This window comes from Chelonia mydas, chromosome 8, assembly GCF_015237465.2.
Source record: "Chelonia mydas isolate rCheMyd1 chromosome 8, rCheMyd1.pri.v2, whole genome shotgun sequence".
NCBI classification, from domain to species: Eukaryota; Metazoa; Chordata; order Testudines; family Cheloniidae; genus Chelonia; species Chelonia mydas.
The window spans coordinates 37820639-37848252 of record NC_057854.1 but is presented as its reverse complement, the minus strand read 5'-3'; the positions used below and the strand labels follow the sequence as shown (position 1 = coordinate 37848252).

Below are 27614 nucleotides of genomic sequence, written 5' to 3'. Positions count from 1 at the left end.
GACTTTTGAGTCGTCCTCATGAAGCCATGTTGGAAGTATGAGGCTAGGTCATTAACTCATTGCGCAGCAGCATCCATGTTGAGTTCGATTTCATCCATTCCTTTAGTTCCTTCATCAGGCAAAATAGCTTCAGTTCTGTCCACATCCCTGTTCTCAGAGGTAGAAATGGTTTCATTGTCGTCACTGAAATTTTTGACGGCACATGTCATGTTTGCTGCATTGTCAATGCAGATGCTCAGCACTTGCATTTCCCTGATCCCAAATTTTTCTAAAATAGCTTTTACTTGACTTTTCACGTACAAACAATTGTGATGCCCTTCAGTGTCGATTATGTCCAATGTTTTTACCACAGCTTTATCTTTTCCTTCTTCGTAGTACAGAGCATTGATTGCAAGGAAATTGCTGTTTCCATGGGTTGCCGCATCCATTTTCAGGTAGCACAATTTTTGCTCCAAAGCTTTCTTGAGCTCTTTGCGACCACTAAATGACTAACTGCATTGTGCCCCATCGAAACGCCAAGCTGCCGACCCATTTCACCTGCAATTTTTGGAATCCTTTGTGCTTTGGCCCGAAGGTAGTGAATGCTGTTGAACTCAAGCAAGCCATTTCCATCAGCCCTTCACGGGAAGTATTGGCATCCATGGTGACTGTAACCTTTGAGGACTTCAAATATGAGTCAAGTTTTGTTTGCTCAATTTTGGAGCAGTCAAGATTTTCTGTGCTCCGGCTCAGCTCCAGCTCCGGGCAAAAACTTGCAGCTCCACTGCTCCGCACTCCAGCTCCGGGCTCCACTCCAAAGCCCTGAATATATCAGAGAATCCTCTCTAACAACCAGGAGAGCATTAGAGGCTTAGGGGGAAAAGAACTCTTTCCTTCCAGCAGTTGGTGGAGGATTATATTAGATAGCTACTAGCTAGAGGAAAGTACATAAATTAAGTCTCTATGCAAGGGGCCAGAGAAAGCATCCTAGAAATCACAGCAATCTCCTGCATTCCAGTAGCTGAGGTTAAGTGGATATTGGACTGGGTTTCTCTTACTGTTGAGGGTTGGGAGCCATCTTTGCATCAGCCTCTGGTTAATGTGTGTGAGGTACACTTTTCAAGCCCGATATGAATAATTCTCGCCACTGAAGTACACGTGTAGCTGTTAAACACTACATAACAGTTTGAAGCAACTGAAACTGCAGAGGGAATTTAGGAAGAGTGTAATTTCCTGGATTAAATTTTGGCGGGAACATCCCAGAAGATTAATACTATTCTCTTATAAATTATACCATAGGATCTTTCAGGGCTTTGAATTCAGTGAATGATAGTGGTGATCCTGCACTTTTAGGACACCCTGCAGTTTTACCAATCTCCTGACTAAAAGGATCCTACTAAGCTACAGGGCTGGCTGAGTCCATGGTGTTTTATGGTGCTCCAACTTAGCTCTTTAGACAACTGGCTGTCTGGAGATTGGGAGCAGGAGGAATGGTGGATGTGGCTCAAGACCTCATTTCCTTAAGCTCAGCCACAGCTGCTCTAATGGCTCCATGTGAGAGAACTGGGTATGTCTTCACTGCTGTTAAGATTCTCTTACCTGGGTTTTACCTCTGCCCTCACTCATCTCTCCAGGGGTGGCATGGGACAATTTTCTTTCTTTGGCAGCAGCCTCGTGCTCCCTTCCCCCCCCAGGGTCTACTATGCACCCTACATGCCCCCTTCATTAAATACTACTAAATGTGGCTACTTCTCTGTGCTACTTGTGTCTTTTAGGACTTAGCTACACCTGCGAGTTACAGCACAATAAAGGAGCCCCGGGCGCACTAGCTCACTACCTGTCCACACTGGCAAGGCACGTAGAGCGCTCTGACTCTGTGGCTACAGTGCTGCTGGTACTCCACTTCGGCGAGTGGAATAACGTTTGCTGCACCCCCGCTGGAGCGCCACTGTACCAGTGTGAACGAGGCTCTGATCCGCCTCTGGAAACGTCCCATAATCCCCTTAAGTCAAGTGGCCACTCTTGTTGTTTGGAATTGGATGTAGGAATGGGGAAATGCCCTTTGAAAGCTCCATTTCTGACAGCCGGCTGCTTATCTCCTCCAAGACAAAGCAACCATTACTGTGGAATGCTGTGTGTGTGGGGGGGTGGAGGGGAAGGGAAGTCTGCTGCTGTCTGAACTTACAAGACAGCATGCTGACATGCTCTCAGCCCCCCAAAAACCCACTCTCTCCCCCCACATACAACGCACTCCCTGTCACACTCCACCCCCACCTCCCCATTTGAAAAGCATGTTGCAGCCACTTGCATGCTGGGATAGCTGCTCATAATGCACCCCTCCCAATGCCGCTGCAAGTGCTGCAAATGTGGCCACGCCAGTGCGCTTAAAGCTGTCAGTGTGGACAGACGGCAGCGCTTTCCCGACTGTGCTCTACGAAGGCTGGTTTAACTCAAAGCACTCTACATCTGCAAGTGTAGCCATGCCCCAACAGCAGCAGAGCGATAGGGGGAGGGCTATGTCTGGTGGTTTATAGCTGAATGGAAGGACAGACAGACGAGCCTTGCGGGGGAGTATTTCTCTTGCAAGGTCCAAGAGCTGCCTCATGTCCAAATTGGAATGGATGGTGGTGAAATATGAGCAGGAGATAGGAAGGGGGGAAAGAGTGAGAGATGTTGAGTATCATTTGGAAATTACATTTAATCTTTTTTTTTTTTTAATTTCCTCAGTCTGCAAGGATATTAGTCCCCTTTGCCTCTGCCTTAGTATCTTATTTGTAAGGTCAAAAGTTCTAGCTGCAGAGTACCTCCTAGCACCACTCTGAGGTAACGAGTACAGTACTAACTAAGGGAGAATGCAGTGCTGGATTGCCAGAGCTGCTTCCTGCACAGCCCAGGGTGTTCATGAAGTTCTCCTGTCCAAGTATCGACTTGGTTCAATGCTGGGTTCTGACCTCACAAGCTAAGCAGAGTATCGTAGAAGATGCCTGTTTAGCATGGTTTTCTAGTGGCACCTGTGGAAAGGTTCAGGACTAGCAGAGTTAAGATGTTTATTCCTGGGGGAATTCTGCGCACTGCACATGCTCAGAATTTATGTCCCCCATAGATTTCTTTGCTTCCCCTCAGACAAATGACTTTCTGATGGGGAAGCAAGGGAATCCGAAAGAGCAGTCATGCAACCTTCCCCAGCAGTATGTTTTGGGTGCCCAGGGCAGCCAGCAGAGAGGTAAATCACTGTGGGGCAGGAGATGGGAGTGGGGAAGACCCGGCTGGTGGCTCCCACTCTGTGTTGGGCTTAGCTGCTAGTCCCTGCTGGCCTGGGGAGGACAGGACTTCCTCTTCCCGTGCACAGCATCCGGGGCTGGGTGAGACCCACACCCAGATTTCTCCGGCTGCTGGAAGCTCTGCAAACTCGCCATCCCCCCCGCTTCCTGCACCCATTGCTCCTCAGCTGCATGGGGAGGGATCCCTGCATCCCCATCTGCCCAACCCTTGGTCATCCAGACCCCATCAGACACAGACCCTCCCACCAAGCTTCACCCCCACACACTCAGAACTCCCCCCCCCCCCCCGATGAGCCCCACTTTCTCTGCACCTGGACCACCACAATGAGCCACCTGCACCCGGATCCCCACCCCACCGAGTCCCAACCAGCTGCATCTGGACCCCACTCCCCCAGCATCTGGACCCCTCACCAAGCCCCCCACACCCAGACCCCCCTGCCGAGCTCTATTCCCCTCATACCCAGATGACCCCCCGGTGAGCCTCAACCGCATTCACTTGGACCCCCCCTGGAGAGTCCCATTACTATTGCACCCAGAACCCCCCCAACAAGTCCCTGTGCATCCCTGTGAGCTGCCCACACCCAGATTGCCCCACACAGAACCCTCTCAACCCACACCTGGATCCCCCCACACTAAGCCCCTCCATGCTTGGATCCTGCCTTGCTGAGCCTGCCTGCACAGATCTGGCACGGAAGGGCGGAGCCCTGGGTTGTTTCTGGGGCAGGCCCGGTCCTTGCGCTATGTCAGGGTTGGGTGCAGCCTCACCGTTGAGTCCGTGTCCCTGGGGGGAGCTGCACAGTGATCTCCTACCTCTGTGCAGCCGGTGGCCTGTGCTCCCCACTGCCATGCTGGAGCCTCCACATTTATTTGACAAATAAAATTTGCAGAATGTTGCAGAATTTTAAAATATTGTGCACATAATTTTTATTTTTCTGGTGCATAATTTTTAATTTTTTGGCACAGAATGCCCTCAGGAGTAGATGTTGGCCATTCTACAGTATATGGCCGCTACGTGGAAGAGAGATGCTTATTGCCTGCTTGCCTGGTTTAGAAGGAGGAGCAGAAAATGTTTTACTGTCTGTTCTTGTATTGTGTTCAGAGCTGGAACATGTTTGTTTTGCATTTGCATTTCCACTTCCCTTTGCTTCTCTCGTATCTGGTCTTTGTTTGCTCCATATGCTCCACCAGTTGAAAATTTGAAGCCTTCCAAGAGGGGGTGTTGTTTGTTTAATTGTGGTGCCATGTGCAGGGGGACTGTGGCAGAACTCTAGGGGTTGCTTACCATGCCCTGTATATGGGGGTCTCTTGGGCTCTGCATATGTTCCTAGCATGGGAGCTCAGTCTGTCCCTACAGAAGAGGAGGGATATATGTTTACTGGATGTGCCACTTGTTGATTTAGTGTGGGCCATGTGTGTGTTATGGGCTAACTCTTTCCCTGATGAGGTGGAAACCGCCCCTGAATGGCACTCTGTTCTCTAATTGGATAATGCCCTGAGGGCTGAGAGCTGGAGCAGCTGCTCTACTGCTGTATGTCCGTGGCAGCCTCTTCATGGTTCGCTTCAAGATAGGTCTGTAGGCCCCTGGAGTTTTGGGGTTGAAACTAACTGAGCTGTTTTCAGGGGTTATGCACAGTTGAGGTGGATGTCTGGCCCTTGGTGTGGGAATGCATCTTTGGCTATGGCCATATCTACACTATGAGGGCTATAGCTGTGCTGCTGTAATGCTGTAGGGTAGATGTTTCCTACAGTGACAGAAGGGGGTTTTCCGTTGATGTCGTTAATCCACTTCTCCAAGTGGCAGTAGCTAGAATGATGGAAGAATTCTTCCATTGACCTAGCCATATCTACACCAGGTTTAGGTGGCTTAACTGTGGCACTCAGGGGTATGAATTTTTCACAACCCATAGTAATGTAGCTAGGTCTATCTAATTTTTAAGTGGAGACCAGGCCTATGTCAATAACTTTGAGAAACCAGGGGTATAGCTCTGACCAGCACAGTTTCTCATATGGGACTGATGAGCTGCAATAGCTTTTGGGGCTGGCTTTGTTTCCTTTTCTGCCTTTTTTTTTTTTTTTTGGTAAGGAGAACATTTTTACTAGGTCCCCACATGTATGGGAGGTTTTTATGGATTGGAGTAGGGGGAAGGAACTAGAAGGGGCAGGGAATAGATTAGTATGAGTAGAGAGAAGAGGGATGGAAAGGGCCATGTCACCTAGAACAGGTTCTACCTGTGATCTGCCCTCTTGTGCAACTATTAGAGAGATCCCCGTACCAGCCTTCAGGCTGACTTCTAAATGATGGCTGGGATGATTTAGTTGGGGATTGGTCCTGCTTTGAGCAGCGGGTTGGACTAGATGACCTCCTGAGGTCCCTTCCAACCCTGATATTCTATGATGTGGTCTAATATTGAGTGAAAAAGTCCAGCTAGAGTGAGCTAAGGATTTGGATGGATTTGTGCGATGTGAATTGTTCCAGTAGGAGATCCCACCTATTCTTTGGTCACGGAGTGCTCTGGGAATGTTTATGGATGGCATGTCACTCATCTGTAGTGTGGATAGGAGATTCCATAAGAGGAGGAATGGCCAGCGATATAGCTACATAGCTATTGGTTTAGATTTAAGAACAGAAGAATGGCCATATTGGGTCATACCAATGGTCCATCTAGCCAAGCGTGCTGTATTCTGACAGTGGGCGGTGCCGAATGATTCAGAAGGAGTGAACAGAACAGGGCAATTCACTGGGTGATCCAACCTGTCATCCAGTCCCAGCTTCTAGCAGCCAGAAATTTAGGGACACCCAGAGCATGGGGTTGCATCCCTGACCATCTTGGCTATTAGCCATTGATGGACCTATCCTCCGTGAACTTATCTAATACTTTTTTGAACCCAGTTATACTTTTGGCCCTCAATACAACCCCTGGCAGTAAGTTCTTAATTTATAGGGCACCTAAAGTATCTTGAGCCCTTTACCAGGGTGGATAAAAATCAATGATTTTTTTTAAAAAATCAAAAAAATTGGATTTTTTTTAATTTAAATTGGATTTTTTTGATAAAATGCTTTGAGGAAAAAAAACTAAGATACATTATAGCTCAAAGATATCTCATCATGGAATAGGGATTATAAATTCTAATTCTATAGTATGAGACAATATATTCATGTAATGTGTAAGAAAAGTTTTGTAAATGAGTTCTAATAGTTCATGGATTAGGGACCCAATCTTATGGGGTTCCACAGGCTTCTGTATAGATTTTGGTTGATCTTTCTATCTACCCAATGGGACTATGTGCTCAATCTAGAAGATACAATCAGAGATGTTTAGTTTTGCAGTTCTCAAACTGTGGATTTGTGTCTCCAGAGGTAACATGCTTGTTAACAGCAAAAATGTTTTTAAATATATAATATAGAGGTGAGAAATAACAGACCTCACCTCTATTGTCCCTCTGCAAATTTGTGTACACAGAGTCAATCCCTTACCTCTCTCTAAAAGTGCAAAGTTTCAAAAAGTTCAATGAATAGACGATTGTTGGGGGCGGAATAGATCTGGACAAGGAGAAGAAGTCTGGAGATAAATGTGAGAAGTGAGGGACATATTCTTGTTTTGTTAAAATATCATATGTTTGCCGTTGAAGAAAAAAATCCAGAATACTTAACATTGTTAAATAAAACAATTTAAATGTCTGTCTGGTGATCTCCTTCTCATACAGAATGGCAAGAAAATCCTCCAAATATTAATGATTAACCTGTTGAATTGGAGATAGTTCACCTCCCAATGACTTCATAAATATCTGCTTGAATTACCTTTAGTAGATGAAATAACCAAACAATCATTCATTTTCTGATTTAGCTGTAAAACTAATCTGAAAAGTTTTCAAAATAAATCACTGTTTAAAAATGTATAAGTGTGTACCTTCTTAAAATGAAACCTACATCTATCTCTGAGTTGTGAAGAATATGAATTAAGGTTATAACAACCAACAAGAATGCACTTTTATGTAGAAAACCATTATTAAATCGAGTCTTCCTGACTAGTGATTTAAATCATTATTTAAATCAATTTGATTTAAATCAAATCCACCCTGCCCTTTACAGACATAAACAGGGACACAGTCCTTCCCTGCAGAGCTTACATTCAAGGTAGACAAGTAAATGAGGGAAACGAAGCAAGAGAAGCTGATGATCAGCCATATGTCATATTCTGTGATGATAGTCTCATTTCTAATCTGTTTTGTTATGGTTAGAAGTACTAAGCTTTACAAGCCTCATAGGGTATGCCTATACTGTCATTAGACACCTGCATTTGGCCTGTGGTAGCTGATTCAGGCTTGCAGGGGTTGGGCTAAGGGGCTGTTTAATTGTGGTGTAGATATTTGGGTTCTAGGACTCTCCCAGCTCACAGGATCCTAAAGCCTGAGCTCAAGCCCAAAAGTCTACACTGCAATTAAACAGCCCCTTAATCTGAGCCACATGAGACTGAGTCAGTTGGCATGGGCCAGCCGTGGGTTTTTAATTGCAGTGTAGACATACTCATGAAAGAGCATTCATAGGAGGAACCTGCAAGAGGAGGGGGTGAGGCAGGGATCTGCTACTTACTTTTTTCTTGGATATGAAGAACCGGGGAGTCACAACTGGGGGTATGGGGTACTGTTCACCTCAGCCAGCTAACAAGCGTTAAAATTACAAATCCTAGTTATAGACGGGGACATAGAAAGTAGAGCTAGAAAGAGCTCTGCAAGTCAGTACGTGATTGTCTGTGCAGTCTCCAGGGCTTTGTTCCATGCACTTATATAACAACCTAGTAAATTCACCATCTGGAAACTTCCTGATATTCAGCCTCTATGGTCTTTTTCTTGATTAAGGGGTTAAGCCTTGAAGAATGAGTTTTAATATCCTTTCCAACATTTTTATTGTTAGTAACATCTCTGGATATTCTTCATATCATATTTAATAACAAAAAAGGCTGGAAGGGATATTAAACCTAATGTTTCAAGGTTTAAAGCAATCTCTAATTATTTGAAATCAAGATGAGACCGAATGTGGGGGACAAATAACCTTGCCATAGGCAGATATGGAGTACTTATACCTTTCTCTGAGTCAGCTGGTGCTGGCCAATGTCAGAGAAGGTACTGGACTAGATGGACCTCAGGTCTGATTTAGTCTGGCAGTTCTTATGCTCATCATCTCTTGATTCCTAACTATACTTCCTAGTTCCCTGCTTAGTAGTACCTTGGTGCCTCTCCTTAAAATGCTTCCTAGAATATTAGCCTGTTCTGTGCCCCTAAATCAACCCTTTAGTAGCCACCCTTTATATATTTAGCTTTCCTTCCATCAGCCATTTCTACTAGTTCACCAGGTCACTTTTGTTGCTCCTTTGAACTCTCTCCAGTTTGTTTACAATTATTTTTAAACCCTGGCTGAGAATAAAGTGTTTCCTTTTGACAGATACCCAGACATTCCCCTGCAAACTGTGAGCTGTTTGTGAGGTCTGAGTAGTGTTTCTGTTGAATAAACAGGAAAGATTTGAGTATTACCTCTGTCATAAGTTCATTTCATAATTGTTCTGGAGCTGCTGGTTCTCCACCAGATCCATCCCATGAGAATTTTCCTCTGTGCCGAGTTACAAGGAAAAGATCTCCAGTGAGGGAGAGGAGACCAAGTGGAGAGCCAGTGGCATGCTGTGGGTGAGAACTGGAGAAATAAATGTTCAGATGTTGCACAGTAAAGCATAGTTCAAAGTGACTAAAAGTGGCCCAAGGAAGCTACCCTTTGGTTCTCTCAATACACCAACACGGACTTCAGGCAATTAACTGAAGAATAGGAATTAGGACTTCAACAGTGGACTCTGGGTAGGACAGAAAAGTGCACCAGACAACTACAGACCCCAGTCAGACTGGAGTGTTGTGCAACATCAGTGTGTGCCTCCAGGGTTAGAAGACCCCTTGGAGACATAGCAATCTGTATGTACAGGGAAACAGTAGAGAGGTGATGATTAACAGATAATGCTCATAATTAGTCCATTATTGACCATCCTTATGGTGCTTAGTGACAGACACGCATTGCTCAGTTCCTTGAGAATCATAGAATATTAGGGTTGGAAGAGACCTCAGGAGGTCATCTAGTCCAGTGCCCTGCTCAAAGCAGGACCAACACCTACTAAATCATCCCAGCCAGGGCTTTGTCAAGCTGTGCCTTAAAAACCTCTAAGGATGGAGATTCCACCACTTCCCTAGGTAACCCATTCCAGTGCTTCATACCCCCCCCCCCCCCAGTGAAATAGTGTTTTCTAATATCCAACCTAGACCTCCCCCACTACAACTTGAGACCATTGCTCCTTGTTTGGTCATCTGCTACCACTGAGAACAGCCGAGCTCCATCCTCTTTGGAACGCCCCTTCAGGTAGTTGAAGGCTGCTATCAAATCCCCCCTCGCTCTTCTCTTCTGTAGACTAAATAACCCCAGTTCCCTCAGCCTCTCCTCGTAAGTCATATGCCCCAGCCCCCTAATCATTTTCGTTGCCCTCCACTGGACTCTCTCCAATTTGTGCACATCCCTTCTGTAGTTGGCGGGGGCGGGCAAAACTGGACGCAATACTCTAGGTGCGGCCTCACCAGTGCCGAATAGAGGGGAATAATCACTTCCCTCAATCTGCTGGCAGTGCTCCTACTAATGCAGCCCAATATGCTGTTGGCCTTCTTGGCAACAAGGGCACACTGCTGACTCAGATCCAGCTTCTCATCCACTGTAATCCCCAGGTCCTTTTCTGCAGAACTGCTGCTTAGCCAGTCAGTCCCCAGCCTGTAGCAGTACATGGGATTCTTCCATCCTAAGTGCAGAACTCTGCACTTGTCCTTGTTGAACCTCATCAGATTTCTTTTGGCCCAATCCTCCAATTTGTCTAGGTCACTCTGGACACTATCCCTACCCTCCAGCGTATCTACCTCTCTCCACAGCCACAAACTTGCTGAGGGTGCAATTCATCCCATCATCCAGATCATTAATGAAGATGTTGAACAAAATCGGCCTCAGGACCGACCTCTGGGGCACTCCACTTGATGCTGGTTGCCAACTAGACATCGAGCCGTTGATCACTACCCATTGAGCCCGACGATCTAGCCAGCTTTCTGTCCATCTTATAGTCCATTCATCCAATCCATATTTCTTTAACTTGCTGGCAAGAACACTGTGGGAGACCGTATCAAAAGCTTTGCTAAAGTCAAGATATATCACATCCACCACTTTCCCCATATCCACGGTGCCAGTTATCTCATCGTCTACAGCCTTCTTTCTCTGCCATAGGAACCCCCTTGCCACATCCTTAGTGGCATCCCATCAGACTTACTCTTGGCAGGTATAACAGGAGAGACTGCCTCTTGTTTATCAGGATGTACTCACTGCAGAAAATGCCTCTGCAAGCCTATCCTAACTCTCCTCCCCATCTCCAAAACAACTGTTTTAGGATGATTAATGGGTACATTAAATTCTTGCAGAGGGTTGCAAGAGCCAGCCAAAAGGGGTTGGTTTTGGGAAGCAGGAGAGATTGGAGCCAGGAGGGAAGCAGGAAGGGGCCATGCATATTCTTCTTTGAGTGGCCTGTGTATATACTTACTCTTGGGATGTGACAAAGATGCAGCTTGGACCTTTGGAGTGTTGTCACAGCTCCAAATGTTTAGAGGGTGGAACTAAAAAATAATTTTATTTGCCAACCTCCTCCGTTCCTTCAAACTGCAGTTGGACTAGGAACCTTGCTGGGTCTACAGGGGATGGATCACTTGATGATTACCTGTTCTATTCATTTCCTCTGGGGCACTTGGCATTGGCCAATGTTAGAAGACAGGTTACTGGGCTAGATGGACCTTTGGTCTGACCCAGCATGGCCGTTCTTATGTCTTTGGACCTGGATTTATTGGAACGGATTGTTCCCTGTGCCACAGCTTCAATTTTTATTCTTCTCTTCTCTTCTCTTTGACTAAGGATCTTAATCCTGGCACAGGTCCTTGATTCTGGTATGTCAGAATAATAATAATAATAAAAAAAGAAATCAGGGTTCAAGAGATGTGCCTGTAGCCCTGCCTTTTTTCTTGCTTTGAATGCACATGTAGTGTTAGGTCTAGATGTGGGAATGTCATTTGCCTCCTTGTTGCTTCATATGCAGCACCTTCATCCCTAAGGCCAGAAAGGAGTATCAGAATCTCCTCTGAGCTATGATATTGTGTAACCCACACACCTTCTGGGTGTGGGGTTTTGTCCCATCTAGTGGCACCAAGACCATTTAGAGAGGGTTAAATGAGTCTGCTCTACAGCCTTAGCTAAGAGCCATTTGGCTTTTAACTCATGCTGTAGAGTCTCATGCACTAAGCTACAGAGGGTCTGTGAGCGTTACAATTGCAGGAAACTTTAGCAGCTAAATCTGCTGAGCCCAAAACAGGGACCCATAGGTGCTGGGAGATCAGCCTGGCTCCGACCCTTGGAGGGTTCAAAAAGCCCTGCAAAGTTCCAGTGAAGAAGACAGACACCAGTGCGGGTTACTATGAATCTGCAAAGATCAGATCCAACCAAACAGAAACATTTGACCTCACAGGTGTCCGCCTCTGCTGAAAGAGCCAGTCTTTGAGAGCTAACAATCCAGTCCTTGAGCTGCTTCTTGCTAAAGAAATGCAAAAGAGTACCCATAGGGCTCTAGCATTTGAAGTCAGAGTCACAGCAAAGGGTGGTATTTGAGGCCAAACCTGTAGTATGGATCAACACCATGTCCTGGATCCAAGGCCATCATTTCCATGTTCAGAACCTCACTGTAAGCCCGATAAGGTACCCAGTGCTTCCTTAAAGACATTGGTTACTGTAGTGAGTTAGGTTCATTGTGTAAAATACCTGGAACACCCTAATTCGGATCCGTCTTCACAGTGGGACCCTCTATGTAGCATCAAATATGTTATCCTCATTGCTTACAGATAAAGGAAAAAAGGATAAGGTGGTGAAGCAGTTTCTCCTCTTTCTCTGGGAAAGGAAAAAAAAATACAAGGCAAAACCTGTTTCTTAAGCTATGTAAACCTCTCTTGAGATATGTGACCCTCCCTCTAGAACTCCCTACTGGTTCCCCAGGTAAATGTCTTATACACCTTTTGGCTTTTCACTTAACCCAGCAATCTCACTCGCTGGTCCTGAGGGGACAGTCTTCTTTTTTTGTCCCAGGCATACTGTCTGAAGAAGGACTAGAAGAGCCTTTTGAACCTCTGGATGTAGCAATAGATCTGGATGTTCAAACTTCATTGGATAACAATGTAGGTACATCTACTACTTCGGCCCCTGCAGAAAATATGCTCTAATTTCACAAACTCAGGAAGGATAGCTACGACCTTAAACATCCCTTAGGAAACCTTAGAGGACACTGCACACCTAGGTTTTTTATATGCTGGGTTCACTCTCTAGGAATAAGATTACACTGCTAGTTTTAGGCAGGTTATTACAGATGGCAAACAAATACCTAGCTAAATCCAGATAAGGAATTTCTTTAATAAAAAAAAAAAAAGAGCAAGTTATACCAGCTGCCTCCTGAGTGCTTCATTGGCAGTGGCAGCTGCCCTTCAAAGAGCTAAAGGGACTGGAGTCCACTCTAACTCTTCCAGTAGAGAGGGTAAGAAGCTAGGTGCTCTGGATAGAAAGATGTTCTCTTCTGTCACACTGGGCATTAAAGTGGCAAAGTATCAGGTAGTAATGTCCAGAAACCAATAAGATCTGTGGAAGGAAAAAACTCTTTTTTCCTGTCATGGCCAGAAGACTAGATAAAACTTTCCAAAGCCCTTATTACCAAAGATAGGTCAGTTGCTAAGCATACCTTGAGAGCATCCTTCAATTCTTCTGATATGGCTTCTAGGAAAGGGTAATGCACTGTCAGATCAGCTGAGCCTTGTCTTGCATGATTGTTACAAGAATCACTTAAGAACTCAGTAGCAAATAACATCTACTAGAGAGATGTACAGAGAGAGACTCATTTGCGACAAGACACAACTCCAAATATCAGTGCTCCAGTGCAGGAGCAGATAACCTGACCCTGTTGGATGGGTTTCTTCTAGTCTGGGAGAGTAGTTCTCTGTGTGTTCACCCCTAATTCTTGTAATACAGAGAGTTTTTGTGGACAGTCAAAGAAGACAAAGTTATTCTGATTGCCTTGGTCTGTGCAAGAACATAACTATCACCTATTGCTATTATTAATCATGTTTATTATGGTAGTGCCTTAGAGCCAACCAAGAATGGGGCTAGGTGCTGTGCAAACAGAGTAGCAGATGGCCCCTGCCCCAAAGAGCTTACAGTCTATCTCAGGGGTTGCCAACCTGAGCTTAAAAGGAGCCAGAATTTACCAATGTATATTGCCAAAGAGCCACACTAATACATCAGCAGCCCCCCCATCAGCGCCTGCACCTCCCGATCAACTGTTTCATGGCGTGCAGGAGGCTCCGGGGGATGGGACGGGACGAGGGGGAGGAGCGAGGGTATGGCAGGCTCAAGGGAGGGTGCGGGAAGGGGTGGAGTGGGAGCTGGGCCTGTGGCAGAGCAGGGGTTGAGAAATGAGCAATCCCAGGCACATTGGAAAGTTGGCGCCTCTAGCTCCAGCCCGGAGTCTGTACCTATACAAGGACCTGCATATTAACTTATGAAGAGCCGCATGTGGCTCTGGAGCCACAGGTTGGTCACCCCGGTCTATCTGGACAATACTGACATGGGGAGGGAGTGTAACACACAGGCAGAGTGAATTATGTAATGACAGCAGAGGTCATTCTTATTTCAGCAAAAAAAAATTTTTAGTTGGGTTTAGTTAGGAGGGGGAGTAAGCTGAACGGAAAGGGAAGTGAAGGGGGCAGGGCAGAGAAGAAAAGGGTAAGGGGGCAGGTGTGAAGGGAAGACACAGGAAGGGGAAGGTTGGAGCAAACATCCAATCAGTGCAGGGCAGAGACAGTCCAGTTAAAACTGTAGAAAGTCCTCTGTGTCTAAAGGACCAAAGAGATGCTTTGGTTGCTTCTGCCCCTACTACATGGAGCTGTGGCTGGCTCCGCTCTGTAGTTTTGTCCCAAGTGTTAGAGAGCTTATTCCTTCACTCTCCCACTTCCCTGGTCCTTCTCGCATGAACAGAGAGCAACAATACCCGAAGTCCGAAGGTGCAAACAATTCGATGTTTATTGGGGTGAACTTCCAGCAAGCTTAAATACAAGTTCCTTTTTCCTTATTTTCGAATCCCAACTTACTTCCTGTTTGCCCCTAATTTATATAGTAATATTCTTAGCTATACCTTAACCAATCATTCTACTGAAATTTAACTAACCAATCCTAACATATTGTAACATGATTAGCTAACCAATTATATCCCACCACCTTAATTAGATTACACCCAGCAAAATTAATTATACAGCAGACAGGAACAATCACAGAACCAGACAGAGATTATACAGACAAACAATAGCAAAGTGGGAAAACAATACAGAAGTGAGGATTTCACATCCCAGCTATTGATAAGTGAGTTCTTGCCAGACAGGATGCTATCAAACTAAGTTTCCTTTTACATTTTCTAGGCACTTCCCTTTCTTTGGAGGTGATAGGAATTATCAGGACAGGATTGTATTCAGGACAGGATTGTATTCCTAACAGCCCAATAGCACCTTCTTTCAATGTGGCTAGTTTGGAATGTGAGGATGTGACTGTTCGCTTCTTGGCTTATGGCTGCCTCTGCTGCTTAGCCAAAGGCCTTAGCCTAAGAACAGGGCCTCAAACTGTCACAGTAAGAGAAGGCCCTTACACCAGCAGACAGTGATTTTGATTCTTTCTTTTATACCTCTAACTAGCCAAGTAATAAGAATACCCCTAAATTCTTAAAGTACAGGCCTTTACAGACAGGCCTGAATATCTATATCCTAACACCAAGGCCACATGGGTCCCAGTGCCTCTAGAGTGTTTGGGGTTTTCCCTACACACTTCTGGGCATAGTGGGTAGAGGTGGTCCCCACTTGTAGGTTTATTTTTCTCTCCACACAATTGCAGACCTGTTGACCCAGCAGAGAGGTTGGATTTGTCATCCAAACCCAGACTCTCCACTTTACAGCATGTACTATAGGACTTTGACAGATCTGGAGCTGTCCTGCTTGGGAAAAGTACAGGTGATTCTGTTAAACTACAGGAAGCAGACAGCTTGCCTGTGCTGTGATCATAAGTGGAAAATATTCTTTTTGTGAACAACCAACAGTGATATAAACCTAGCTTCAGTGCCTATTCAATCTATACTGTAGTACTTACTTCATTTAAAATCCTTGGGCATTTCTTATTGTTGGTAAAAGTTACATCTCAGCTCATCACAGCTTAATTGAGCAAAATACTGTATTTAGCCACAATATAGTAAAAAGATTCTTGAAGGGATTAATGAACGTCTACTCTTTGGTTAGGAAACACACACTGACATGGGACCTCTAGTACTTAGCTCATTAAACCTCCCTTTGAACCCGCGGAACAATGTTCCCTGCTTCACCTCTCAATTTATACAGCCTTTATGGAAACTATTATTTCTGCTAGAAGAGTGAGCACACTGCACGTTTTCATGGCTGATCCCCCCCGTGCCCCCACTTCTATGGTCTTTCACAAAGATAAAGTAGTTCTTTGTCCACATCCAAAATTTCTTCAAGGTGATAACAGAATTTTATCTCAATCTGTCCATAAACTTGCATTTTTCTTTAGGTCTCGCTCAGGAGATGAAAAGCATCACTACACACCTTGATGTGTTTGCCTTTTAGAATAGGCCTAAAAAATACAGGAGATTACCTAGACTGTTTCCTCTCTTCTGAGGAAAAGAGTAAAAGTGAGGCAGTCTAACCGAACAACTTTCCAAGTGGGTTAGACTTTGTTTTTTATAAACACACCTATTTTCTTCTTCCAGGATGGCTTAGAGTGAACTCAGCAAGAGTGAAGGTCACTTACTTGGCCTGTTTTAGACATATCCCCATATTGGAGAAACCGTAGAGCTGCCATTAGGAGCTCAAATCATATATTCATATGATATTCCTTAGATCTGGCAGGTAGATCTGATGCATAATTTGGTAAAGCGGTATTGCACTCTGTATAACCAGGTCTCTTCATGCCACCATCCAGAGGGGAGAGAACTGCTTGCCAAACTCTCAAGAGTGGGAATGTGTGGAAGCCATTCAGGAATAAACGAATGTTCCTCATCTATAACCAGAGTTCTTCAAGACGACCTCTGCACATTCACTCTTCCCCATCCACCTTCCCCTTTTTCTAAAAGTCCTGATTTCAGCTTTGGATCTGACCGGGTGGTGGAAGGAACATAACATAAGAATGGTCATACTGGGTCAGACCAAAGGTCCATCTAACCCAGTATCCTATCTTCTGACAGTGGCCAATGCCAGATGCCCCTGAGGGAATGAACAGAACAGGTAATCATCAAGTGATCCATCACCCTCGCCCATTCCCAGCTTCTGGTAGAGGCTAGGGACACCATCCCTGCCCATCCTGGCTAATAGCCATTGATGGACCTATCCTCCATGAACTTATTTAGTTCTTTTTTGAACCCTGTTATAGTTTTGGCCTTCACAATATCCTCTGGCAAGGATTTCCACAGGTTGACTGTGTGTTGTGTGAAAAAATACTTCCTTTTGTTTGTTTTAAACCTGCTACCTATTAATTTCATTTTGGTGACCCCTAGTTCTTGTGTTCTGAGGAGTAAATAACACTTCCTTATTTACTTTCTCCACATCAGTCATGATTTTATAGACCTCTGTCAACTCTAACTAAAATGGTTGACATGCCACACCCCACTTTTATAGCCCTGCCTTCAAATGTTTGGTGGGGTAGGGGATGTGAGAGTGCTGCAAGAAGTACTAACTACTACTGAAGGGTTCCACCATACAAGCTGTACTGTTGCTATGCCCTAAGGGTAAGAATGTGCAAAAATCTATTGAAGAACTCCAGTTACAGATGAGTAGCCTCCCTTTACCTTGCAAAGGCCCCTACAAAATGCCTCCTTGCTCTGCCATTGGAACTCCCCCAAGATGAGGGAGTTAGGAATATTGGTAACATGTAACTGGTACTGGTGTGGTGTGTACTCTGTTGCACAATGGGAGCAAATTCCACACAGCACCGTCTACGTTTCACAGCAATATTTATCCTGTCACCATGAAACATCCTTCGTCATCACCCCCGCACAAACACACACAGCTATGGCTCAGAGTTGAAAATAGCAACTGATGTAAAACTATCTGATTATTTTCAACAGAGATTTTTTTTAAGGTTGAGCTTTTTGCTATACTCTTTAGGTATCCAGATCCATTTCCTGGGCCTCAGCTGCCTTAATGTTGTCCAGGTGGCCTGACTTGGAGCTTCCTTCCCCCATCCCAATGTGTGATGAAGAAGTGGGGAATTTGTAATCCGCTTTAGCAGCTCACTTCCCTGAGTCGCTTCTGCTGTTCTGCAGTTGGCCCAGCATACCAGTTTACACGCGTGGCTCCCTCTGTTCCTTGACCAAGCTGGATTCCAGCTCTGGCTCCATGGAACAGAAAAGCAGGGAGTGTGCCCTGTAATCTAGTTAACTCACTCTTGTGGGGAAACAGCTGGAGAGGAAGAGGTGGCTCCAGGCAGGTCCTGGGAGGGCAGAGAGAGAGAATGCAAAATATCAGCTGCCTAGCTGCAGCACAAGGAAGAAATTCCTTGGCAAACACACTTAATTATCTTGAGAAAATGCCAAATAACACAACCACAGAATCAAAGTCCATGGTGCCCTGACTGAGATGAAGGATTGTAGTTCACACCTCTTAAAGTTACTTTCTTCAGGCTCTCTGCAGACATTTGGGTCGGTTAAATTCAGTTAATGTTTTCAAGGTTATTTCTACAGCCATAAGGGCTAGTAGAAAAAATTTTAAATGAAAGCTGAGGTTCTGGAGTACAGTTGAACAGCAAAGGATGAATTTCACAGCTGCAGAATTTTGAAATACGTTGAGCCCTTTAGGGACCTTTAGTGGTGTCAAAGGAGCTTTTGTCTTGGTTCTCTCAGCATCATGTGATCTTTGGATAACTTTTGGAGATGGGAAGGAAGGGAACTCTTGTGTGTAGTGTGGGCCATCCCAAAGCCCTATTAAGGGTTTAAACTATGTGATATGTTGGAGGTGGTTCACCTTTATGGCATTATCTTAAATTGTGGTGCACTGAACTCTCAGGGTACACTACCCCAATTCTGCGTTTGATGCTGTAGTACAAGGGATGGGTATGGAAAGGAGCTATAATCCACGTTCTCTGTGATGCTCTTAACATCTGTTTCCAGGGGGTCTGATCTTCATTGACTGTGTTGTTACACTCTCTCTGTCATTAGAGCAGCAGCAGATCTGCTCCTTGTTATTCCCATATGTTGATTCTTTCTGCCCTCTGCTGGAGTCTCTGGTTTATGACAAATCAAAAAGCTGCAGTAGTGGAAATTACAGTCATGTGGATTCTGGATGCAGATAAAAAAAAAAAACTAGGGAGCAAGTGTAATGAACTTCGCATTTCAGACAGAATTACTCCCTCAGTTAAAGATGGGAAAAGATGAGAACCTGTCATGGAGTGTCCTGAAAGGGGATTTGCATTACAGGTGGCCTGCCCCTATGGAATACATTGTGATCCATTCTTTATATCTGCTAAACACCCCTGATGATCCACAGAGGAAGGGTCATAGGTAATTCAGGTAGTTAGTTTCAACCTTTTGTGTGTCTGTATAGAGTGGCAGGGAGGGAGAGAGGGAATTTGGTGTCTCTTTAACATTCCTAATAATTTGAAAGCAAACTGTCCCAGCTTCTGAAGTCATCACCTGTATATTCTGGGAAGCACATACCCAAAACCAGGATTCCACCTGAAATGGAATACTGAGGTCCAACGTGCCCTTTAAGAGGACAGATCCCCTTCTAACAAAGCTGAGGGGATGGCAAGACCTGTGGTTGTCAGTGACGTGATTGAACTGAAAGGGCCCGATTTTCCTTTGCCTGGGCCATTCCTCTTATGTACAATGCCAAGTCTAAACCAAACTGTCTTGGCTGTTGAGGTCGGGAGCAAGGGCTGCAATATAACAGGATTAGTTATGGTCCCACCATGCAATGATGTCCCTCCATCTGGTGAGAGCATAACTAATCCTGTCCCTTGTCCCGGATGGGAGATAAGACCATACCTCTGCCTTCTGTTGTAAGGAAAGAGGGCATCATATATTGGAATAGATTGTCCGCTTCTGGCTGGGGACTAGATCCATGTGGTGGATTTGGTTTTGCTTTCCCCAAAAGGAATTCTTGAAGTCTTGAGTCAATGTGCATTACTAGAAAAGGTTTGAGTATGAGACAAAACTAAGTCAAAGAGGAAAGAGAAGGAAGCTTGTGCTTCGTGCAGTAATTGCTTCCCACTGCTCATGCTCTCATCTCTCAAATCTGTGGAACTGCTGTATGTCTGCATTGGTGAGTTAAATCTTTCCCCAGTGGTAGTGTGCAGGATATGGGAGTTTGGCATTGTTGTGTTCTGTTCACTCTGAACAGGAGTGGAACAAGCTGGGTTGTCACTACCCATTTTTTCTTCTCACCCTCACACTCTCTGTGTTTGGAGGTGTGCCTTGTATCACTGATTTGTTTCTCCTCTTCTCCCTCCTCTTTCTGTCCCACAGACTTTGAAGCGGCTCATGGCGGATGAGGTAAGGATGGTGGTTTTCTTCTGCATGTGATGTCTCCTACTTGCTGTAACTTTCCTGTGCCTGGCTGTTTCTGGTTCCTCTGCCTGTTCTATTCTAATCTTACTGTTCGAAGGCTTCAGCCCTTGCTGTCACATGGCTGCTCCGTGTGTGTTGTCTCTCTCATAAGGCATTTGCTTCTCTAGGATTCTCTAACTCTGCTTCTCAATCTATGACCATGCATGCTCTGCTGACTCTTTCCTCATAAGCACTGGTTTAGTAGGCAATCTGAACACTGGCATTTTCCAGAGGGTTGGCTTTGCAAGACTGCTGACTGCAGGGATAGACCCTGTTTGTTGGCACCCAGGTTTTTGGTGTTTTAGATTTTTAGATTTCCCTGGAGAGGCATTGAATTCACATGGGAGTTGGCATTAGCAGTACCAGCAGATTTCTACTTATCCTCTGCCGGTGATGGTGCATGGACATCTGGAGAACACTGACTAACCTTGCAGTGTGTGACTTGTCAGACACATTGAGTAAAGATGCTCAAGGGGTACAAAAACCCTTATCTACCACTTGGAGGGTCTACAGAGAATTTTGTCTCTGGTCTATGAAGTTTCAAAAGTTTCCCTACTAATGTGCACCTGGTAGGTCCACAGATCACAAGTTACGGCCTCTTGGTGTCAGAAGTACCCCCAGACCGGTTGTGCTTTCTCTATCCATTGCCAGCAGTGCAAGCGTGGGAATGCCAAATATAGGAATGCAATTAGGGTAGTATGCCTGGCATTGGTTTTGGGACAGCATGTGTGGTTGAGGGTGATCACCGGAGCTGAGAGGTGCGAAATGAGGTTATGCTGAGTTTGATTTCTGTTTCTCTCACTCAGCTGGAGCGATTCACCAGCATGCGGATAAAAAAGGAGAAGGAAAAATCCAATGTTGCTCATAGGAATTCCTCTGCTTCCTATATGGATGTTCCTAGTGCAGGCCAGATGCTACAGGAAATCACAGATCAGGATGTGCTGGGCCTCTTTGAACAGATGCTGGTAAGTTAATGACCCCAATGCAAATGCCCTTCCTTCCTTCACTGTGTGCTCTCTGGGTGTTTATCTTCCATTTTCCAGGACAAGAGGTGGAGACTGTAGTGCCTCCTAGTATCCTAGATGACTAGTGCTACACCTCATAACCACGATGCCTTATGTCAGCCTACACCTCCTACCTCCATCACCATGGTAGAGCCTGCTCTGTTTCCTCACAACTCTCCAATGAAGGGTGGTCTGCTTTGATTCCTTAGCCTGTCATTTTTCACAGATAGTATAAGACAATGGTTCTCAGGGTTTTCCTGTGTAAACCTCTTCCTTTTTGCCTCTCAGTCCCAATCCTTCCCCATAACAGTTTTAGTACTTTAGGAGCGATAGTAAGACAGGATTAAGGAGAGAAGGTGAAAATAAACTTGCTTTAATATTTTGGGATTTGCTGTATGGTTACATCTTCATCTCTGGGCCCTCTTCTCTTGAGTTCTCGCCTCCTTGTTTGCTGCTACACAGATGTTTGTGTTATTGGCAAACTTTACAGCAATTAAATTTACAACAAATTTAAAACACAGCAAACATGAAACAGACAGGCACATCTTGAGAAGGAGGCTAACTCGTTCCATTGAATAAAACATCACTGGAAACCCTAAGAGCCCAGACTGGAAAATAAGTAGCAGAAGGTATCACTGCTTGACAGTTGACAGCTGCTTAATCATTGTGACAGAAGCAGCTCTGCAGATCAGAGAACTCCTGTGGTTAGTCAGTTGGCTCTTGGTTTTGTAAATTGTATGCTGAGAGATTCCATTGGGCTCCACAAACCCCTTTAGGAGTTGGGGGCTCCTCTCTGTCCCACTGGAATGCTAGCATCCCCCTGTGATGGAGGTAACTTTCTCTAGCTCTCCTCAGAGCACCATAATCCCCTTTGGGAAGTGTGTGCCAGGGGATGGGGGAGACTGCTCCTGTCTGCTTCTTATCTCAGGGGTCTCCTCTGACAGGGTTTAAACACAAGTGCAGGCTATTCCCTCTGAGATTCTGATATGTGCTCACTGAACCACGTTTCAGGCCTTGCTGTGGCTGGGCTGCAAGCTTCCTGTTGCCTTGAGCAGATTGTGTTCCATGTAGCAAATGATGTTTCTGTGTGAGGGATGTTCCGAGCATCAGGGAATCTGTGCACAACTGAACATTTTCTTGCTTTTCTTCCACAGGTTGATATGAATCTGAATGAGGAGAAGCAGCAGCCTCTGAGGGAGAAGGACATAATAATCAAGAGGGAGATGGTGTCCCAGTATCTACATACCTCTAAAGCTGTGAGTACTCTTGCTCTGAGTACAGAAAGCTGCTTTGAGGGAGGTAGGGATATGGTGTTGTATAGCAACACTGCAAAGAACTCCTCACATCATAGGTTCTTAAGTGAAAATCTGACATGAAACACAAATTTCATGAACAATTTGAAAGAAATATACATTGACAATCGTTTCACGTCTTTTTTCCTGGGTTACCCATGCAGATGCCATACCATGGCAAGCATAGAGCCCGCTCAGCTCACTGTCACCGTACGTCTCCTGGGTGCTGGCAGGAGAACCCAAGAGACCCAGGGGACTGCATTGCTACACAGCAGCAGCTCATTGCCTTGTGGCAGCAGATGGTGCATTACAACTGGTAGCACTCCTCGTCGTCTCTTGGGTTCTCCTGGCAGACCTTGGTGAGATCTGTCAGGGGCGCCCGGACATTAATGGGAGTGACTCAGGTCATTCTCTTCTTTAAGTTTTGTCTAATGGAGAGTCAGTCCTGCCTGGAATATTGGCAGAGGGATAGCTCAGTGGTTTGAGCATTGGCCTGCTAAACCTAGGGGTGTGAGTTCACTCCTTGAGAGGGATATTCTGCCTCAGGCTGCTCTCACAGCCAGTAGCACCGTGAGCACCCAGGAGACGATGACAGCTAGCAGTCGTACTGCACCATCTGCTGCCAGCTACGCCTTGCTCCCCCTCCCTCTGTGAAAGCAACGGCCGACAATCGTTTCACGCCTTTTTCTGTGCGGGCTTCATATTGCTGTCAGCATCGTCATCCACCCTCCGCTTCCGCTGCCACTCTGCTCTCCTGCTTTCCTGCAGACGCCATACCACGACAAGCATGGAGCCCGCTCAGATCACCGCGGCAGTTATGACCGTTCTAAACACCACGCACATTATCCAGCAGTATATGCAGAACCAGAACCTGCAAAAGCAGGTGAGTAGGTGAGGAGAGTGATGTGGACATGGACACAGACTTCTCTCAAAGTACAAGCCCCGGCAATGTGGACATCATGGTGGTAATGCGGCAGGTTCATGCCATGGAACGCCAATTCTGGGCCCAGGAAACAAGCACAGACTGGTGGGACCGCATAGTGTTGCAGGTCTGGGATGATTCCCAATGGCTGCAAAACTTTCGCATGCATAAGGGCACTTTCATGAAACTTTGTGACTTGCTTTCCCCTGCCCTGAACCGCCAGAATACCAAGATGAGAGCAGCCCTCACAGTTCACAAGCGAGTGGCGATAGCCCTGTGGAAGCTTGCAACTCCAGGCAGCTACCGATCAGTTGGGAATCAATTTGGAGTAGGCAGATCTACTGTGGGGGCTGCTGTGATCCAAGTAGCCAATGCAATCAATGAGCTGCTGCTACCAAGGGTAGTGACTCTGGGAAATGTGCAGGTCATAGTGGATGGCTTTGCTGCAATGGGATTCCATAACTGTGGTGGGGGGATAGACAGAACCCATATCCCTATCTTGGCACCAAGGCAGCAAGTACATAAACCGAAAGGGGTACTTTTCAATGGTGCTGCAATGGGATTCCATAACTGTGGTGGGGGGATAGACAGAACCCATATCCCTATCTTGGCACCAAGGCAGCAAGTACATAAACCGAAAGGGGTACTTTTCAATGGTGCTGCAAACACTGGTGGATCACAAGGGACGTTTCACCAACATCAACGTGGGATGGCCGGGAAAGGTACACGATGCTCGCATCTTCAGGAACTCTGGTCTGTTTCAACAGCTGCAGCTAGGGACTTTCTTCCCAGACCAGAAAATAACCTTTGCGGATGTTGAAATGCCTGTAGTTATCCTTGGGGACCCAGCCTACCCCTTAATGCCATGGCTCATGAAGCCATACACAGGCAGCCTGGACAGTAGTCAGGAGCTGTTCAACTATAGGCTGAGCAAGTGCAGAATGGTGGTAGAATGTGCATTTGGACGTTTAAAAGCGTGCTGGCGCAGTTTACTGACTCGCTTAGACCTCAGCGAAACCAATATTCCCATTGTTATTACTGCTTGCTGTGTGCTCCACAATATCTGTGAGAGTAAGGGGGAGACGTTTATGGTGGGGTGGGAGGTTGAGGCAAATCGCCTGGCTGCTGATTATGCGCAGCCAAACACCAGGGCTGTTAGAAGAGTACAGGAGGACGCGGTGTGCATCAGAGAAGCTTTGAAAACCAGTTTCATGACTGGCCAGTGTGAAAGTTCTGTTTGTTTCTCCTTGATGAAAACCTCCGCCCCTTGGTTCACTCTGCTTCCCTGTAAGCTAACCAAACTCCCCTCCCGCCTTCGATCACCACTTGCAGAGGCAATAAAGTCATTGTTGCTTCAAATTCATGCATTCTTTATTAATTCATCACACAAACAGGGGGATAACTGCCAAGGTAGCTCGGGAGGGGTGGGAGAGGAGGGAAGGACAAGGCCACGCTGCACTTTAAAACTTATTGAATGTCAGCTTTCTGTTGCTTGGGCAGTCATCTGGGGTGGAGTGGTTGGGTGCCTGGAGGCTGCGCCCCCCTCCCCCCACCACATTCTTGGGCATTTGGGTGAGGAGGCTATGGAACTTGAGGAGGAGGGCGGCTGGTCACACAGGGGCTGTATCATAGAGTCATAGAATCATAGAATATCAGGGTTGGAAGGGACCCCAGAAGGTCATCTAGTCCAACCCCCTGCTCAAAGCAGGACCAAGTCCCAGTTAAATCATCCCAGCCAGGGCTTTGTCAAGCCTGACCTTAAAAACCTCTAAGGAAGGAGATTCTACCACCTCCCTAGGTAACGCATTCCAGTGTTTCACCACCCTCTTAGTGAAAAAGTTTTTCCTAATATCCAATCTAAACCTCCCCCATTGCAACTTGAGACCATTACTCCTCGTTCTGTCATCTGCTACCATTGAGAACAGTCTAGAGCCATCCTCTTTGGAACCCCCTTTCAGGTAGTTGAAAGCAGCTATCAAATCCCCCCTCATTCTTCTCTTCTGCAGACTAAACAATCCCAGCTCCCTCAGCCTCTCCTCATAAGTCATGTGCTCTAGACCCCTAATCATTTTTGTTGCCCTTCGCTGGACTCTTTCCAATTTATCCACATCCTTCTTGTAGTGTGGGGCCCAAAACTGGACACAGTACTCCAGATGAGGCCTCACCAGTGTCGAATAGAGGGGAACGATCACGTCCCTCGATCTGCTCGCTATGCCCCTACTTATACATCCCAAAATGCCATTGGCCTTCTTGGCAACAAGGGCACACTGCTGACTCATATCCAGCTTCTCGTCCACTGTCACCCCTAGGTCCTTTTCCGCAGAACTGCTGCCTAGCCATTCGGTCCCTAGTCTGTAGCGGTGCATTGGATTCTTCCATCCTAAGTGCAGGACCCTGCACTTATCCTTATTGAACCTCATCAGATTTCTTTTGGCCCAATCCTCCAATTTGTCTAGGTCCTTCTGTATCCTATCCCTCCCCTCCAGCGTATCTACCACTCCTCCCAGTTTAGTATCATCCGCAAATTTGCTCAGAGTGCAATCCACACCATCCTCCAGATCATTTATGAAGATATTGAACAAAACGGGCCCCAGGACCGACCCCTGGGGCACTCCACTTGACACCGGCTGCCAACTAGACATGGAGCCATTGATCACTACCCGTTGTGCCCGACAATCTAGCCAGCTTTCTACCCACCTTATAGTGCATTCATCCAGCCCATACGTCCTTAACTTGCTGACAAGAATGCTGTGGGAGACCGTGTCAAAAGCTTTGCTAAAGTCAAGAAACAATACATCCACTGCTTTCCCTTCATCCACAGAACCAGTAATCTCATCATAAAAGGCGATTAGATTAGTCAGGCATGACCTTCCCTTGGTGAATCCATGCTGACTGTTCCTGATCACTTTCCTCTCCTCTAAGTGCTTCAGGATTGATTCTTTGAGGACCTGCTCCATGATTTTTCCAGGGACTGAGGTGAGGCTGACTGGCCTGTAGTTCCCAGGATCCTCCTTCTTCCCTTTTTTAAAGATGGGCACTACATTAGCCTTTTTCCAGTCATCCGGGACTTCCCCCGTTCGCCACGAGTTTTCAAAGATAATGGCCAAGGGCTCTGCAATCACAGCCGCCAATTCCTTCAGCACTCTCGGATGCAATTCGTCCGGCCCCATGGACTTGTGCACGTCCAGCTTTTCTAAATAGTCCCTAACCACCTCTATCTCTACAGAGGGCTGGCCATCTCTTCCCCATTTTGTGATGCCCAGCACAGCAGTCTGGGAGCTGACCTTGTTAGTGAAAACAGAGGCAAAAAAAGCATTGAGTACATTAGCTTTTTCCACATCCTCTGTCACTAGGTTGCCTCCCTCATTCAGTAAGGGGCCCACACTTTCCTTGGCTTTCTTCTTGTTGCCAACATACCTGAAGAAACCCTTCTTGTTACTCTTGACATCTCTTGCTAGCTGCAGCTCCAGGTGCGATTTGGCCCTCCTGATATCTTTCCTACATGCCCGAGCAATATTTTTATACTCTTCCCTGGTCATATGTCCAACCTTCCACTCCTTGTAAGCTTCTTTTTTATGTTTAAGATCCGCTAGGATTTCACCATTAAGCCAAGCTGGTCGCCTGCCATATTTACTATTCTTTCGACTCATCGGGATGGTTTGTCCCTGTAACCTCAACAGGGATTCCTTGAAATACAGCCAGCTCTCCTGGACTCCCTTCCCCTTCATGTTAGTCCCCCAGGGGATCCTGGCCATCTGTTCCCTGAGGGAGTCAAAGTCTGCTTTCCTGAAGTCCAGGGTCCGTATCCTGCTGCTTACCTTTCTTCCCTGCGTCAGGATCCTGAACTCAACCAACTCATGGTCACTGCCTCCCAGATTCCCATCCACTTTTGCTTCCCCCAGTGTGTTTAAGGTTTTTTTCTGCTCCCCTGTTGGTGTTTATAAAGGGCTCCTCAACAAGGGAGAAACTAGCTGAGAGTGTTGTCAGTTGACAACGTAAATAAAATGGGGGGAAATGTTTTTTGTTTTGTTTTTTGGTAACTTCTTTCATTTATAGTACATTTTATAACTGTTAACGTGTCTGGGGATGGAGCGGACACGTTAACAGACTTTTCCAGTAGCTGTATTGGCTGCAAATTAATCATTAAACCCGCTTGCTTTTAAACCATGTGTTATATTTACAAACCATGTGTTATATTCACCAGAGGTCCCTCCTCCTCCTCCTGGCGGGTCCGGGAGCTCGCCTTGGGTGGGTTCGGGGGGTACTGGCTCCAGGTACAGGGTGAGAAACAGTTCCTGGCTCTTGGGGAAAACAGTTTCTCCGCTTGTTTGCTGTGCGCTATCTTCAACCTCCTCCTCCTCCTCATCTTCCTCGTCCCCAAAATGCGCATCCCT

The 27614-nt window shown here is 46.0% G+C and overlaps 1 protein-coding gene across 3 annotated transcripts in view; it reads left to right on the top strand.

Annotated features, from left to right (window-relative positions):
* The window catches only part of DIAPH1 (diaphanous related formin 1), a 157461-nt gene that overhangs the window by 25188 nt on the left and 104659 nt on the right, over positions 1-27614 (top strand). For 2 of the 3 annotated variants that reach the window (XM_043521331.1, XM_027822676.3), the window contains exons 2-4: positions 19922-19948; positions 20809-20967; positions 22161-22262. In XM_043521331.1, coding sequence (XP_043377266.1) covers positions 19922-19948; positions 20809-20967; positions 22161-22262 — 288 coding nt within the window. The remainder of the gene's footprint in view (positions 1-19921; positions 19949-20808; positions 20968-22160; positions 22263-27614) is intronic. The other variant, XM_043521330.1, reaches the window with a different exon arrangement.